At 44.9% G+C, this 15,596-nt stretch overlaps 1 protein-coding gene across 1 annotated transcript; it reads left to right on the top strand.

Annotated features, from left to right (window-relative positions):
- Nucleotides 1–3,060: 3,060 nt before the first annotated feature.
- On the top strand, nt 3,061–7,364 carry LOC306996634 (uncharacterized protein). Its single transcript, XM_079609353.1, has 5 exons — nt 3,061–3,160; nt 5,955–6,179; nt 6,281–6,463; nt 6,633–6,760; nt 6,832–7,364. The coding sequence occupies exons 2-4, from the start codon at nt 6,040–6,042 to the stop codon at nt 6,751–6,753; spliced, it is 444 nt and encodes a 147-aa protein (XP_079465479.1). The 5' UTR covers nt 3,061–3,160; nt 5,955–6,039; the 3' UTR covers nt 6,754–6,760; nt 6,832–7,364.
- The last annotated feature ends 8,232 nt before the right edge of the window (nt 7,365–15,596 follow it).

The following is a 15,596-nucleotide window of genomic DNA, read 5'->3' as shown; positions in this document are numbered from 1 at the left end:
GGCCTGCACGCTTGTGCTTGCTAAAGGCAGCACATATACTAAAATTGGATCGATACAGAGAAGATTAGCATGGCCCCTGGGAAAAGCGAAGCGATCAATCTTCTCTGTTTTTGCTTTTGTGCATGCACGTAAGTCCTGTTGTGGTGAAGGGCAGTGGGCTGTTGACAGGGTGCTGTGACTTGTTGATATGCGTGCCAATCTTTGATCATTGTCTTGCAGCTTTGTCAAGTGGCTACGGCGGAAGACACCGCAGCCTGAAAGTACATCCTGGGCCGAGACAAGGAGCGGTCGGCAGAGGTGGCTGCTACCCCCCCACCTCCCACCAGCAGCAGCAGCAGCACCCCCACCACCACGCTGCTGCCGCGCAAGTCGATCGCTCCCATGTTCTCGGCCCTACTGGGAAGGCGTCCAATGGCCCCAGGTGAACTGCAGGCCAAGGTCAGGAAGCTGATGACCACACCAGCACGGCCTGCAGTTCCAGGTAGATCTCTTTCTTTCTCTTTAACACAACAGAGGTTCAGTGTACAGGAATAACTAACCATTGCCCAACCCCCCTCCCCACACAGCGGTGTCTACATCCGTCAGAGACCAGCGCCCCTCGGTTCCCCCACCCCCCCACCACAGAGGTGACGGACGAGGAACTGGTCCAGATGGCCACTGACTTAGAAACAGGTAACTGGCACAACACTGGACATGTCACACTGTAACATATGCCTTCAATATATATTCTTCTGTCAGTATTTTTTTATTAACTGTAATGGTTTCTTTTACTGGTCGCTACAGCTGATGCTTGAAGGAGAAAGGTAGGTTTGGCAGGTTATGTAGCCGTGCCATCCTCACTAACGTAGTGGTATTATGTAGATTTGATTAAAGGGGTGGTAAAGTATGATTTTACTTTTCCAACTTTAGTTAGTGTGTAATGTTGCTGTTTGAGCATAAACAACATCTGCAAAGTTACAACGCTCAAAGTTCAAAGCAAAGGGAGATATTTGCTTTTAAAGAAATCGTTTTTTTAAGGACTACAACAAACGGCTGGTAGGGACTACACGACATTCCTCCGGGTTTAGTGACATCAGCAAGTCTAAAACGTACATAAACCCCGCCCCCGGGAACACGCAGTTGAGGGAACAAGTCAAATATTTGTATTTGTAATATTTGTATAGTATTTTGTCACAGAAGTGAGTCAGCTCAAACTTTAGCATCCATCTTTTCACATGCAATCGAAAGTCACTCTGTGTGCATCTCACAACAGTTCCTATACGAGCGATTTATAGATTACCATGACAGAATATGCTAATTAAAGATAGTTAACGCCACATCAGCAACATAAATTCATCAACTAACCTTTCAGAGACGTCCTGTTGCATTCTACATGTTGTCTCTCCATCTTTGTCTGACTCCGTTTTGACATTAAAGACAGAACAGTTTCTGTCATTTTAGTGTGTCTGCATGAGGTAATAGCAGCTGCTAACACACACATGAGCTCTTGCAACCCCGCCCTCTGCAGCAGCTCATTTGCATTTAAAGGGCCAGACACGAAACGGTGCGTTTTTGCAAATCCTCAAAAAGTGACAACTTTAACATGCTATATAAAAATATCTGTGGGGTATTTTGTGCTAAAACTTCACATACACACTTCTGGGGACATCAGAAATTTATTTTACATCTTGTGAAAATGGCATTTTACCACCCCTTTAAACACCTTCACATGTCTACTTCCCTTGGCTCTGCTGCGTCTCTTAACATTCACCTTGTAGCAGTAAACCATCTGCCCTATCACTGGCATGCTGAACGTCATCTAATCACTGGCATGCTTGCACGTCATTTGATCGCTATCATTATGACTATCTAATGACTATTATTGTGCTGATGCCATTTTGTAGTGTGTGAAGCTCACGTACAGGTCCTTCAGAGTCTCCCGCTCCCACTGGTGGTGAGGCCTCCATCTCCACCTCCTCCGGCATTGTCCTCCATCCCTCCCCCACCCCTCCCACCACCTCCACGTCTAGTTGCGGCTGCTCCACCTACGCTCGCGGTTCCGGCTCGGGCTCCGGCGTTGACCAGGGAGGAGCCCCGTCGCGTCTCCGTGGAGGAGACGCCATCCGGGGAGGCCACCCTGGCACCACAGCCGGCAAAGAGGAAGAGGAAGGAGGGGAAGGTGGAGCAGCCCGCAACGCCCACTCCTGCTTCGGCTGAGGTACAAACACACACACACACACACTCACACACACACACACACACACACACGTGCCCGTACTCATGAACGCACAACTCAGTGGAGTTGACTGTCAAACTGCATGTAGCACCTCCTCTCAGCCTCCTTACAGTGTGTTTGTTTGTTTGTTTGTTTGTGTTGTTTTTTCCCCCTCACAGTCCCGGTTGCCTGAGAGCTGGCGGACAGCCCTCACCGTGGAAGAGCAGGAGTGGATCGGCCGGGAGCTGTTTAAGACGGACAGCGGGGGGAGGACTGTCGTTACACTCAGCCACCCGCCTCACCAGCTGCCTTCTTCGCGTGTCGGCTGTTCCTCTGGACGCCCCTGCGTCTGTGGGGCGTCCGGCCGACATGCTGTAATAGGGCCCTCACCAAGTGTGGGCTCTACAGGACCATCCGGAGGGTCCTGGACATCGACGGCTGGTACTTGATGGCCACCGAATACCTGGAGTGCTGTCGGTGTAAGAGGAAGGTAGCTGCCTGGTCGCAGGACGTCGTGGGTCAGCTGGGAGAGGGGCATCGCGCCCTCTTCCCGGCAATCCTCACCTACAAGTAAGTAGCTGTCAGAACACTGTCTGTCTGTCTGTGTGTGGCTCTTCTGTAACACATGATGTGCTTCTCTGTAGGCTTGCCTGCGACCGGCGGGTAATCATCCAGCTGCGTGAGCGTACTCGGGGGAACAGCGCCACGCAGCTGTACAAAAAATTCTGTAAGGCACACACAGAGGCCTGGATGCGGCGGTCCATACACAACCTCACCGTCATGGAGCCCTTCACGTTGTAAGGTGTCGTGCGCAGGTGCACCCCACCACCGCAACCGCCACCCGTACCCCAGTACGCGTGGCTGTTAATGGTGTACTGCCACGACATCCTCTCCCGCCTGGAGGACGTGAAGGCCCGGGTCACCTCCGTCTTTGGGACGGTTCTGAAGATGGATTCGACCAAGAAGGTAAATGTGGTGCTATAGTGGAGTATCATGCTCTGGCTATGTGCGTGCAGCCTTACTGAGATGCTTTATTCTTTCAAACAGGTGACCCGGAAGCTCGCCGGTGCTGCCGCCCAGACCGCAGCCTGGTCAACGAACGTTGGCAACGAGCATGGACAGGTGCTTATGTCCGTGCTCACGGACACCGAGGGTGCCGGCCTGTTGTCCATGGCTGCGGGGTTAATGCGGCGGTATCGGGACGCTGGGGTGGAGCCGCCTCAGCTCCTCTACGTTGACCGGGACTGTTGTTCGTCCCACGGGGGATCTAAGACAGCTGACATGTTCAGGAAGTGGGACAAGCTGGTGGTCCGGCTGGACATCTGGCACCTGATGCGGCGCTTCGCGTCAGGTGTCACCACCGAGAGCCACCAGCTGTATAAGGCCTTCCTGCAGCAGCTGTCTTCCTGCATCTTCCTGTGGGACCCAGAGGACGCAGCCCGGTTGCTCAAAGCGCAGAAGAGGATGCTTGAGGCGCAGGGGATGACCTTCTCGTCACCCGGTGGTACCGCACCTGCTCCACAAAAGCAGGGTGGGCGCACGAGTACCGGGCGAGTGCGTCCTTGTTGGCCATAAGGGGGCTGTCGGAGGCACTTTGCTCCCGCTCCCGCTGGTGGCTGGCAACCAACTGCGTGGTGTAGCCCACGTCGTTCTCCAGGAGCCAACGGAACGTTTGACCCTGGTACTTGCCAAACTGGATGCTGTGGCAGCCCAGCACCAGCATATGGTTACCAGGGTCACCGCCCTTGGAGACGACGTGGGCTTGGGCCTCCTTCTCCACCTCCTCCGGCTTCTTGGCCCTCGCAGCAGCGGCGGTCCCGCGTGGCCCCTTGGCGGCGATGAAGGCCACCGCCTCATTAGAGGCCCGCAGGAGAAGCTGTTGCGAGGCCGTCATTTTTAAATTAGCAAAAAACATCTCTACAATGACAATAAATGACACAGCACAGCATTAAACAAGCACTGCATTAAGCAAGCATTACAGGTTAAACTACATGTTAATTGCCATATTGACAGGGATATCACACATAAGATTAATGATGTACTAGTACTACACATTCACTATTGAAATGTTAACGTTAACAAATTAACATAACGTGACACAACAGGTAAATAATAACCCCAGGTTATGCATTGGCAGCCATTAAACAAACAGGCTTATTGGTAATAATGCATAAAACATACACTTAAACTTTATATTTTGATTTCACGTGGTGATATTATAATCTTAAGGGTCTAAAGATACTAACTGTATGGTCTTTTCATAATTTTATTTTGTTTTAAGAGTTCGTCACATGTTGTCCCATTAATTTCCAATGCATTCTAATGCATTACATTACATTACATGCTAGCGATCTCTCAAAATGTATTTAATCTTTGATCAGACTACCTGGTTATCTTCCTTAGACCCTGTAGATGTAGTTACTACAGTTTGGAGTCGAAATTCGAAGTGTAAATATGGTTTAAATGTGTAAACAGAACGCCTGACGTTGACGTTCACGTCAATTAACTAACGTATCTTTTAAAAATCAAAATCAGCAATTACATCGACACATTTCATGTCAGTACATTGTAAAAGTACTCTGGGAAGACAATTTTATATCAGTACATTCGTAATATTCTATTTATTTTTGTTTTTACGTTACTCACTCGGTGACTCGGTGACTCTGATCTGAAGCAGTTTGTTTATGGTTGCTATGACAAACGCTCGATAATCCGAGCTGCCGATTGGCCTAAAACGCTCGATAAACGCTCGATTTTCCGAGCTCCTGATTGGCCCAGATCTGTAAACGCTTGATTTTCCGAGCTCCTGATTGGCCCAAATCTGAAAACGCTCGATAAACGCTCGATTTTCAGAGCTACTCATGGGCTGTCATACAGAGACCATTGCTTGGCAGATACCGAAAGGATGACACGTAAATCTGTGAAGCGCTCCATATTTTTGCAGCTCTGATCAAGCCTGCTTCACTGGACTTGATTCATACCCTCCTGCCACTCTTTATTTTCATTCTTGCTCTGTTGTGTCGAGAACTGGTGCATCTCCAATGTCTACAGGGCACTCTCAGTTTTCCTGCCAGTTTGTAAATGTAAATGTTACTAAAAGACTGAAAAGCTGAATTTTCACATATGTACCTTTAACATTCATTCTGTGGAGTCTGTTAATGTTGTTTCCATCCAGATATTTAAAAATTCTTACAAATAAATAACCATTTACTAGATAAGCATTATGTATCTTGTTGTTTTTTGAAAAAGGGATAAATAACATTTCAAATTTCCCTTTGCCATTTGGGGATGGTGCTTTTCCTACTTGTGTCTTGTTTCCAGTCCAAATATCAAACATTTCTTAAATCAAGATCCATTTACTTAAGAAGTAAAATAATGTTAGATATTTTGTCCTGTTTTCCGTGGGAATTAATCAAAATGAAGTGAGTTGATGCTTAAGACAAGCAAAATGATCTGCCAATGTGGTAAGAAAAATAATGTCAATTCAAACAGAAACAAGATTTTTTTTTTCTTACCCCATTGGTAGATAATTTTACTTGTTTTAAAGTCTTATTTCCAGTCCAAATATCAAACATTTATTCAATCAAGATCCATTTACTAAAGTATTAAAATTAAATAAGATACTATGTCATGTTTTTTGGCTCTGAAAGGTTGTTTTTGGTGGTGCTTTTTACTACACTGCAGACTAAGCCATATGACACGTTGACTACAATTCATTTAACTTGTATGTGGTAAAATAACCTTTTCTTTGTCCATACAGAAAGTACCACAGCAGAATTTACTTCCTCTGCCCTCACTGCAAGAAGGCTCCGCGGACCCTTCCAGGCCACCTTCGCACGGGCTGTATGAAGGGAAGGTCTGAGGAGGACATCAGTGATACGGTCATCCAGGCAAAGAAAGAGATGGCCGAGTTCACCCACACCGGCCGCTTCTGGGAGTACCAGAGGATTCGGGACATTTTGGGAGCGGCTGATCCTCTTTCCAGGTGTGTACCTTGCCTCACTGACTCACTGCTTTGTCCTGTGGCAGTAATTGTACTCAATATTCCATCAAATGTGTGTGTATTAACTGTTTTTCTTTCCTTAGCTTGTTGGAGGAAATGGACAGGAAGGGATTGGTGGTGAGGAACATTCCTCCACTCCTTCCTGCGTCATCGTCGGTTCCTCAAAGCTCCACGAGGGATGCTGAGGGTGAGCCAGCTGTGGAGCCAGAACCTGACGCAGAACCGGACGCAGCGTCTGAGACCAGCTCTGAGGAGTACTATCAGAGGTACAGTTTCACATCATCACATTCACAGAGAGCAGATGCAGAGATTGGACATGATTTCTCTTGAACACATACACAATCATTTGACCACCTGGTTTATTATTTATAATGTTGCAACTCAAAGCAGTCATTCATTGGCACTTTCTTTATTGTTTATTCATTGATCTTGTAGACCTGAGTCTGCTGCGTCCACGAGCAGAGAGCAGAGAGTGGATGCGTATGACGGCCCTCCTCCAAAAAGGTTACGCAGGGATCCATACGACTGTGTTGTGATGCTCCACAGGCTTCCCTAATACTGGGGTAAAGACTTACTCATCAATTACAAAGTTTTTATTTTATTAGGCCATTCATTCACCAGTAGTTTCTTATAGAATCATATGTGGAAGTGAAGTGAAGTGGAGCTGGAGTGGCTGGACGTCTGATTTGTGAAAGATTGTTTTATGTCACAATACTGAGAGCTTGCGTATGGACTATCGATGTTTTATGTCACAATTCTGGGAGCTTGCGTATGGACTATCGACATTGGTAGTTCATGTCAATGGAGCCCCAGTTGTGTCATAACATTGGTAAGTTCATGTAAAAGGAGCCTCAGTGTGAACATTGAAATGATTGACTACATCTATGTCCTGGAGCTGGAGTGGCTGGATGTCTGACAACCCTGACAGACTCTATAGTAAGACTCTCTATAATGTACATATATTTATGCTTACTGTACAGTACTTTCTATAAAGTAACATTTCTATAAAGTAACAGATAATCTTTACCTTTTATACTACTGCTGAAACAGATCGAATGCATTAATACTATGAACAGCAGCTATGCTAATTATTTCCCATCTGCTTTTCTGCTTTTATCTCGGGACTCTAGTCCCGAGGTAAATAGCGTTCGTCAGCTCCAGTTTGTATCCGGCCTCTCACGGAGACTTCAGATGCCCGACACCTGTGATGAGACGACTCAACGCCTGTGAAGACACGACTCGACGCCTGTGATGAGACGACTCAACGCCTGTGAAGACACGACTCGACACCTGTGATGAGACGACTCAACGCCTGCAAAGACACGACTCGACGCCTGTGATGAGACGACTCAACGCCTGTGAAGACACGACTCGATGCCTGTGATGAGACGACTCAACGCCTGCAAAGACACGACTCGATGCCTGTGATGAGACGACTCAACGCCTGCAAAGACACGACTCAACGCCTGTGATGAGACAACTCAACGCCTGCAAAGACACGACTCGACGCCTGTGATGAGACGACTCGACGCCTGTGATGAGACGACTCAACGCCTGCAAAGACACGACTCGACGCCTGTGATGAGATGACTCAACGCCTGTGAAGACACGACTCGACGCCTGTGATGAGACGACTCAACGCCTGTGAAGACACGACTCGACGCCTGTGAAGACACGACTCGACGCCTGTGATGAGACGACTCAACGCCTGTGAAGACACGACTCAACGCCTGTGAAGACACGACTCGACGCCTGTGAAGACACGACTCGACGCCGGCGAAAAACACGGTAAGCAAATCTGAAATCTAAAGAACGAGATGATTATTATTTATAATGTTTTCTTTTTATTCTAATTATTCTTTCTTTATTGTTTATTCATTGATCTTGTAGACCTGAGTCTACTGCGTCCACGAGCCAAGAGCAGAGAGTGGATGCGTATGACGGCCCTTGTGATGCTCCACAGGCTTCCCTAACACTGGGGCAGTGGGAGCCGTCCGGGAGCGTTCAAGGGGCCTGCATCTTCTTCCACACATTCTCATATGCCCAGGAAGAGAATTCCAAAAAATAAATAAAAAACGGTTAATGCAATAATATTCAGTTTACATCCCAACCAACACAAAGTTGCACATACAGTACAGCACATACAAACAACAGAATAAGCTCTAATTGCTAACTGTAAAACTGTGTGACGTGTTTTTGACCATGTGATGAGTGTGTGCATATATGAATGGCAGTGTGTTCCTTGTGAAAACAGTTCAAGTTAATAAAATGTCCAAACAACATGCAGTGTATATATTCTTTCAGAGTGCAAAATGTGTTTGTAGCTGCTGCTTAAGCAAGGCCTCATCCAACTCTCACACACACAGTGGACTCTCTTATATTATTAATAAATAAAAAAATCACTTAACCTATTGTTTCATTTCATTCTTTCTTTCATTAGTAGCCTACCATAGCAATTATTCAGTATAGATAGAGTCAAATTATTAACACTTCCCCCATCAGCAGTTCATTCATGATACCAGCAGTCAGTGCCAGAATTATGATATATTGTTTATTTTATATTTAAAAAAAAATGCTCAACTCTTCTCCACAATGGTAATCCCTAGCAATTTTTTTTCCTCTGGAGAGAGAGAGAGAGAGAGAGAGAGAGAGAGAGAGAGAGAGAGAGAGAGAGAGAGAGAGAGAGAGAGAGAGAGAGAGAGAGAGAGAGAGAGAGAGAGAGAGAGAGACAGAAAGAAAGAAAAAGAGCCAGAGAAAGAAAGAAAGAAATACATAAAGAAAGAAATACATAAAGTGCTACTGATTCTTATCCCCGGTCGAGGGATTCTTTTAAGTAAAAATAATAAATCTTGCATGTTTATATCCATATCTTTATTAGATACCAACAGAATATATAATCTGAGCCTAAACTTATTATAAGAGCTTCTGTGTGTAAATGAAATCAGTTTTTTGTAGTTAAACGAACACAACTGTATTTTATGAAAAATGTATAACATTTATTAAAGTGGACAACAGAAATACACAAAACTATATACAAGAAACATACAAAACAAAGTAAGGAGAACTATATACAATAACAAAACTAAAGCAGAGATTAATCTCATCACAGGCGTTGAGTCGTGTCTTCACAGCTCTCAGTATAGTGACAGGTTGATCCTCTTAAAAATGTTCTTTAAAAAAGCCTCCCAAAAAAAGTGATTTGGAGAAATTCTGAGGGTGAATTCCTCACTGCTCGCATGCCTCCAACTGCCTCAGTATAAGGGATGCCTGTGGAAGGTTGGACGTCCAGCCCTGCTTGTCCATCCAGGCGTTGATCACTGACCCAGACGGCTGATGGCCACCAAAATGTTCTATAAAGAGAAATCATGAGCAGCATTAGCCATTGTGGTGACAATGTTATATGAGATTTCAGTAATTGTCCATCCCTGACACATATTATTGTTTCAAAACGTGTATATGGATGCTTACCAAGGATGCGCTGTACCCGGAGCTTGAGCTGCTCGCTGCGCCAGCGGGCGTAGCAGTGACGCTCGTGCTCGGCACACAGCTGGTGTCTGCGTGCCCTTTTCGGAGGAGGCCCGTCGACAGTCACAGGGCAAGACTGGACCAGCAACTCGAACGCTGTCCGTTCATCCACCCTCTGCTCTCTGCTCGTGGACACAGCAGACTCAGGTCTACAAGATCAATGAATAAACAATAAAGAAAGTGCAAATGAATGACTGCTTTGAGTTGCAACATTACAAACAATAATCATCTTGTTTTTTAGATTTCAGATTGCTTGCTGTGTTTTTTGAGCAATTTGCTGAACCAGACCCCGCGCTAGGAAAGTGTCTGCCGGGGTTCGCATCCAGCAGTGCTTCTGAGCAGTCTCGGGAGTGTGTCCCAGCAGCCGGGCCACGGCATTGCGCTCCACCTCCGGCAGGTTCTTTGCTGCCGTCTCGAACGCCATCCTGGCGTCACCGCTGGACACTGCTGGAAGGCTGTATCTAGAACACAGGCCAACATTAGAATGCAGAATAACAAGCGGACCACGGGCACATTTGTGTACTTTAAGATTGAGTTAAAAAAATCATACAGCTATGCATAAATAGTAGTGGTGTCAACAATAATCGATTCAGCGATGCATCGCAATGCGGGATATGCACGATTCAGCATCGATGCGGCAAAGTGCCATAATCCTGTTTATTTTCTGGCCTAGAGTTGGACAATAAAGTTAATTTCGTGGGCATAACAACAACAATAATCAAGATGGCGGAGGGAGATGACCGCGATAGACGGGTAATTAAAAACGCACCCAAAGCTTGGAAAAGCGAACATCTGGGCACATTTCGGATTCTACGAAGTTAATGGGAAACTAAACAAGACGAGGCTGAACACAGGAGCGCAGCTTCACGGCTGAGACACGAATAGACTAACATAAAGCGTTTAGGCCTACTCCTAAACACAAAAGGCACGTCCATTTGAATAAAAAAATAATATTTATTAAACAAACCAGATCAAGAGCAAAAACGAAATAAAGTGCATAACTGAAAAATAGCTCAAAACTAATACAAACAGTGGCACTGCGCATTGGGCTCCAATAATTTTTTTCCGTCTTCTAAAAAAAAAAATTCTGCCACACTGCCGATGTCTTTGTGATAGAAGAGGACTGACTGTGAATTAAACGGCCTCTCAATTAAATAAATAATATTCAGCAAACCTTCTAGTAGCCGCCTCTCTTCTCCGGTGGGTTGGGCTAATCCAAAAGAAGTGAAAACAAGGGGGGTGTTCTGAAGACAGACTGTTACCTGTGACACAGAGGTGCTCTGAAAACACCCCCATTAGCAATTAGTGCTTTCCACCTGATGAACGCGCAAAACGAATGAAATGAACGCGGAAAAACTGATGAAATGAACGCGCAAAACGAATTAAATGAATGCGGCAAAACTGATGAAATGAACGCGGCAAAACTGATGAAATGAACGCGGCAAAACTGATGAAATGAACGCGGCAAAACGAATGAAATGAACGCGCAAAACGAATGAAATGAACGCGGCAAAACTGATGAAATGAACGCGGCAAAACGAATGAAATGAATGCGGCAAAACTGATGAAATGAATGCGGCAAAAAATCGACCAATCAGAATTTTGGTCAAGCCAAAACGTATCGACCAACAATCGACTAATCGACTGGGAGATTACAGCCCTAGAAAGCAGTGATTTATGTTTTCTTTTTCAGGTTTGAAAATGCCATATCCAATACCCTGTACCATTTAATTTTATTTTGTTTAATGACATTTATGTCAAAGATACAGGAGAGTGATAATACACACATAGCAGCCAATACAATCTGTTGTTCAATATATGACTGCTTGTATTGCCTCATGACTGATGAAAAATTTGCCTTGTGTGCAGAATAATTTTGATGCATCGCAATGCATCGTAGAATCGAATTGAATCGAATCGTTACCTGGTGAATCGTAATCGAATCGAATTGTGAGGGCAGTGCCAATGCACACCCCTAATAAATAGTACTTACATGGCATGGATTCTTTTAAGGTCATTGCAGGGGTTGTGGATCGGCCTTCCGGAGCTTGAAATGAAAAAATGGCCCTCTGTCGTCGCCTGACCTGCGACCCTGGAGCATCACCGGCTGAATCTGGTCAAAGTACAGGCTGAACCACTGGGAAAAAGAAATAAATACATTTAAAACCACACAAACACACACAGTTATAGTTTATAATTATAATTTTGAATACAAACGTACAAGTTCCTGGTCAGTGGTCAGAGGAACTTCTGCTACTTGTGATGCTGCCGTCTTATGCTCCTTGACCGCCACACAAGCGCCGTTCGGTGTGCTGGTTCTCCCCTGCCATTCCTCGACCTGTAAACACACAGGCGTGCACATTCAATGACAGCACTCACTAATAATCAAAAGCTACACACACATCTGTGAACCACAAGAGATCATGAATAAAAAAGGTTACTAAAATACACTTACGGTCATGTTAGTGACGACACCGGGCCGTTGGAGGAGCTTGAGCGTAATGACTGCTCTTTTTCTATTCAAATTTCAAGTTTTGTGAATGTGTTTCCTATCGAAATGAAGCTAATTATGTTCAGTTTACAAATACAGTATTTGGTCACATTTACTCATTTCTAACTAATTGAAAATGTATAAAAGCATAATATATTTCTGAGGAATAAGAAGACAAACTCAGTTTGCCCTGCATGTAATGGGCCTTTGACACCTTGATGGGGGGCCTGTTTAATGCTGTGATCTGATTGGATGGTTTGAGAAAGACGCTGAGTCTTACCTGTGAATCATTGTTGCTTGTGGACACTGCTTAAAAATCTTTCAGCTGAGGACATCTTTGGTTTTGGAACTAAAGTGAAGTGAAGTGAAGTGGAGCTGGAGTGGCTGGACGTCTGATTTGTGAAAGATTGTTTTATGTCACAATACTGAGAGCTTGCGTATGGACTATCGATGTTTTATGTCACAATTCTGGGAGCTTGCGTATGGACTATCGACATTGGTAGTTCATGTCAATGGAGCCCCAGTTGTGTCATAACATTGGTAAGTTCATGTAAAAGGAGCCTCAGTGTGAACATTGAAATGATTGACTACATCTATGTCCTGGAGCTGGAGTGGCTGGATGTCTGACAACCCTGACAGACTCTATAGTAAGACTCTCTATAATGTACATATATTTATGCTTACTGTACAGTACTTTCTATAAAGTAACATTTCTATAAAGTAACAGATAATCTTTACCTTTTATACTACTGCTGAAACAGATCGAATGCATTAATACTATGAACAGCAGCTATGCTAATTATTTCCCATCTGCTTTTCTGCTTTTATCTCGGGACTCTAGTCCCGAGGTAAATAGCGTTCGTCAGCTCCAGTTTGTATCCGGCCTCTCACGGAGACTTCAGATGCCCCGACACCTGTGATGAGACGACTCAACGCCTGTGAAGACACGACTCGACGCCTGTGATGAGACGACTCAACGCCTGTGAAGACACGACTCGACACCTGTGATGAGACGACTCAACGCCTGCAAAGACACGACTCGACGCCTGTGATGAGACGACTCAACGCCTGTGAAGACACGACTCGATGCCTGTGATGAGACGACTCAACGCCTGCAAAGACACGACTCGATGCCTGTGATGAGACGACTCAACGCCTGCAAAGACACGACTCAACGCCTGTGATGAGACAACTCAACGCCTGCAAAGACACGACTCGACGCCTGTGATGAGACGACTCGACGCCTGTGATGAGACGACTCAACGCCTGCAAAGACACGACTCGACGCCTGTGATGAGATGACTCAACGCCTGTGAAGACACGACTCGACGCCTGTGATGAGACGACTCAACGCCTGTGAAGACACGACTCGACGCCTGTGAAGACACGACTCGACGCCTGTGATGAGACGACTCAACGCCTGTGAAGACACGACTCAACGCCTGTGAAGACACGACTCGACGCCTGTGAAGACACGACTCGACGCCGGCGAAAAACACGGTAAGCAAATCTGAAATCTAAAGAACGAGATGATTATTATTTATAATGTTTTCTTTTTATTCTAATTATTCTTTCTTTATTGTTTATTCATTGATCTTGTAGACCTGAGTCTACTGCGTCCACGAGCCAAGAGCAGAGAGTGGATGCGTATGACGGCCCTTGTGATGCTCCACAGGCTTCCCTAACACTGGGGCAGTGGGAGCCGTCCGGGAGCGTTCAAGGGGCCTGCATCTTCTTCCACACATTCTCATATGCCCAGGAAGAGAATTCCAAAAAATAAATAAAAAACGGTTAATGCAATAATATTCAGTTTACATCCCAACCAACACAAAGTTGCACATACAGTACAGCACATACAAACAACAGAATAAGCTCTAATTGCTAACTGTAAAACTGTGTGACGTGTTTTTGACCATGTGATGAGTGTGTGCATATATGAATGGCAGTGTGTTCCTTGTGAAAACAGTTCAAGTTAATAAAATGTCCAAACAACATGCAGTGTATATATTCTTTCAGAGTGCAAAATGTGTTTGTAGCTGCTGCTTAAGCAAGGCCTCATCCAACTCTCACACACACAGTGGACTCTCTTATATTATTAATAAATAAAAAAATCACTTAACCTATTGTTTCATTTCATTCTTTCTTTCATTAGTAGCCTACCATAGCAATTATTCAGTATAGATAGAGTCAAATTATTAACACTTCCCCCATCAGCAGTTCATTCATGATACCAGCAGTCAGTGCCAGAATTATGATATATTGTTTATTTTATATTTAAAAAAAAATGCTCAACTCTTCTCCACAATGGTAATCCCTAGCAATTTTTTTTCCTCTGGAGAGAGAGAGAGAGAGAGAGAGAGAGAGAGAGAGAGAGAGAGAGAGAGAGAGAGAGAGAGAGAGAGAGAGAGAGAGAGAGAGAGAGAGAGAGAGAGAGAGAGACAGAAAGAAAGAAAAAGAGCCAGAGAAAGAAAGAAAGAAATACATAAAGAAAGAAATACATAAAGTGCTACTGATTCTTATCCCCGGTCGAGGGATTCTTTTAAGTAAAAATAATAAATCTTGCATGTTTATATCCATATCTTTATTAGATACCAACAGAATATATAATCTGAGCCTAAACTTATTATAAGAGCTTCTGTGTGTAAATGAAATCAGTTTTTTGTAGTTAAACGAACACAACTGTATTTTATGAAAAATGTATAACATTTATTAAAGTGGACAACAGAAATACACAAAACTATATACAAGAAACATACAAAACAAAGTAAGGAGAACTATATACAATAACAAAACTAAAGCAGAGATTAATCTCATCACAGGCGTTGAGTCGTGTCTTCACAGCTCTCAGTATAGTGACAGGTTGATCCTCTTAAAAATGTTCTTTAAAAAAGCCTCCCAAAAAAAGTGATTTGGAGAAATTCTGAGGGTGAATTCCTCACTGCTCGCATGCCTCCAACTGCCTCAGTATAAGGGATGCCTGTGGAAGGTTGGACGTCCAGCCCTGCTTGTCCATCCAGGCGTTGATCACTGACCCAGACGGCTGATGGCCACCAAAATGTTCTATAAAGAGAAATCATGAGCAGCATTAGCCATTGTGGTGACAATGTTATATGAGATTTCAGTAATTGTCCATCCCTGACACATATTATTGTTTCAAAACGTGTATATGGATGCTTACCAAGGATGCGCTGTACCCGGAGCTTGAGCTGCTCGCTGCGCCAGCGGGCGTAGCAGTGACGCTCGTGCTCGGCACACAGCTGGTGTCTGCGTGCCCTTTTCGGAGGAGGCCCGTCGACAGTCACAGGGCAAGACTGGACCAGCAACTCGAACGCTGTCCGTTCATCCACCCTCTGCTCTCTGCTCGTGGACACAGCAGACTCAGG

This window comes from Phoxinus phoxinus, assembly GCF_949152265.1.
Source record: "Phoxinus phoxinus genome assembly, chromosome: 4".
In the NCBI taxonomy this organism is placed as follows: domain Eukaryota; kingdom Metazoa; phylum Chordata; class Actinopteri; order Cypriniformes; family Leuciscidae; genus Phoxinus; species Phoxinus phoxinus.
The sequence above is the reverse complement of the archived record's forward strand: the minus strand, read 5'-3'. Positions and strand labels throughout refer to the sequence as shown.

Bases quoted from the DNA above. Each gene is read 5' to 3' on its own strand.
- LOC306996634 (XM_079609353.1), top strand. From the start codon at position 6,040: ATGAAGGGAAGGTCTGAGGAGGACATCAGTGATACGGTCATCCAGGCA. The intron at 6,180-6,280 runs GTGTGTACCTTG...TTCTTTCCTTAG, and splicing joins GCGGCTGATCCTCTTTCCAG to CTTGTTGGAGGAAATGGACA. The intron at 6,464-6,632 runs GTACAGTTTCAC...TTGATCTTGTAG, and splicing joins TCTGAGGAGTACTATCAGAG to ACCTGAGTCTGCTGCGTCCA.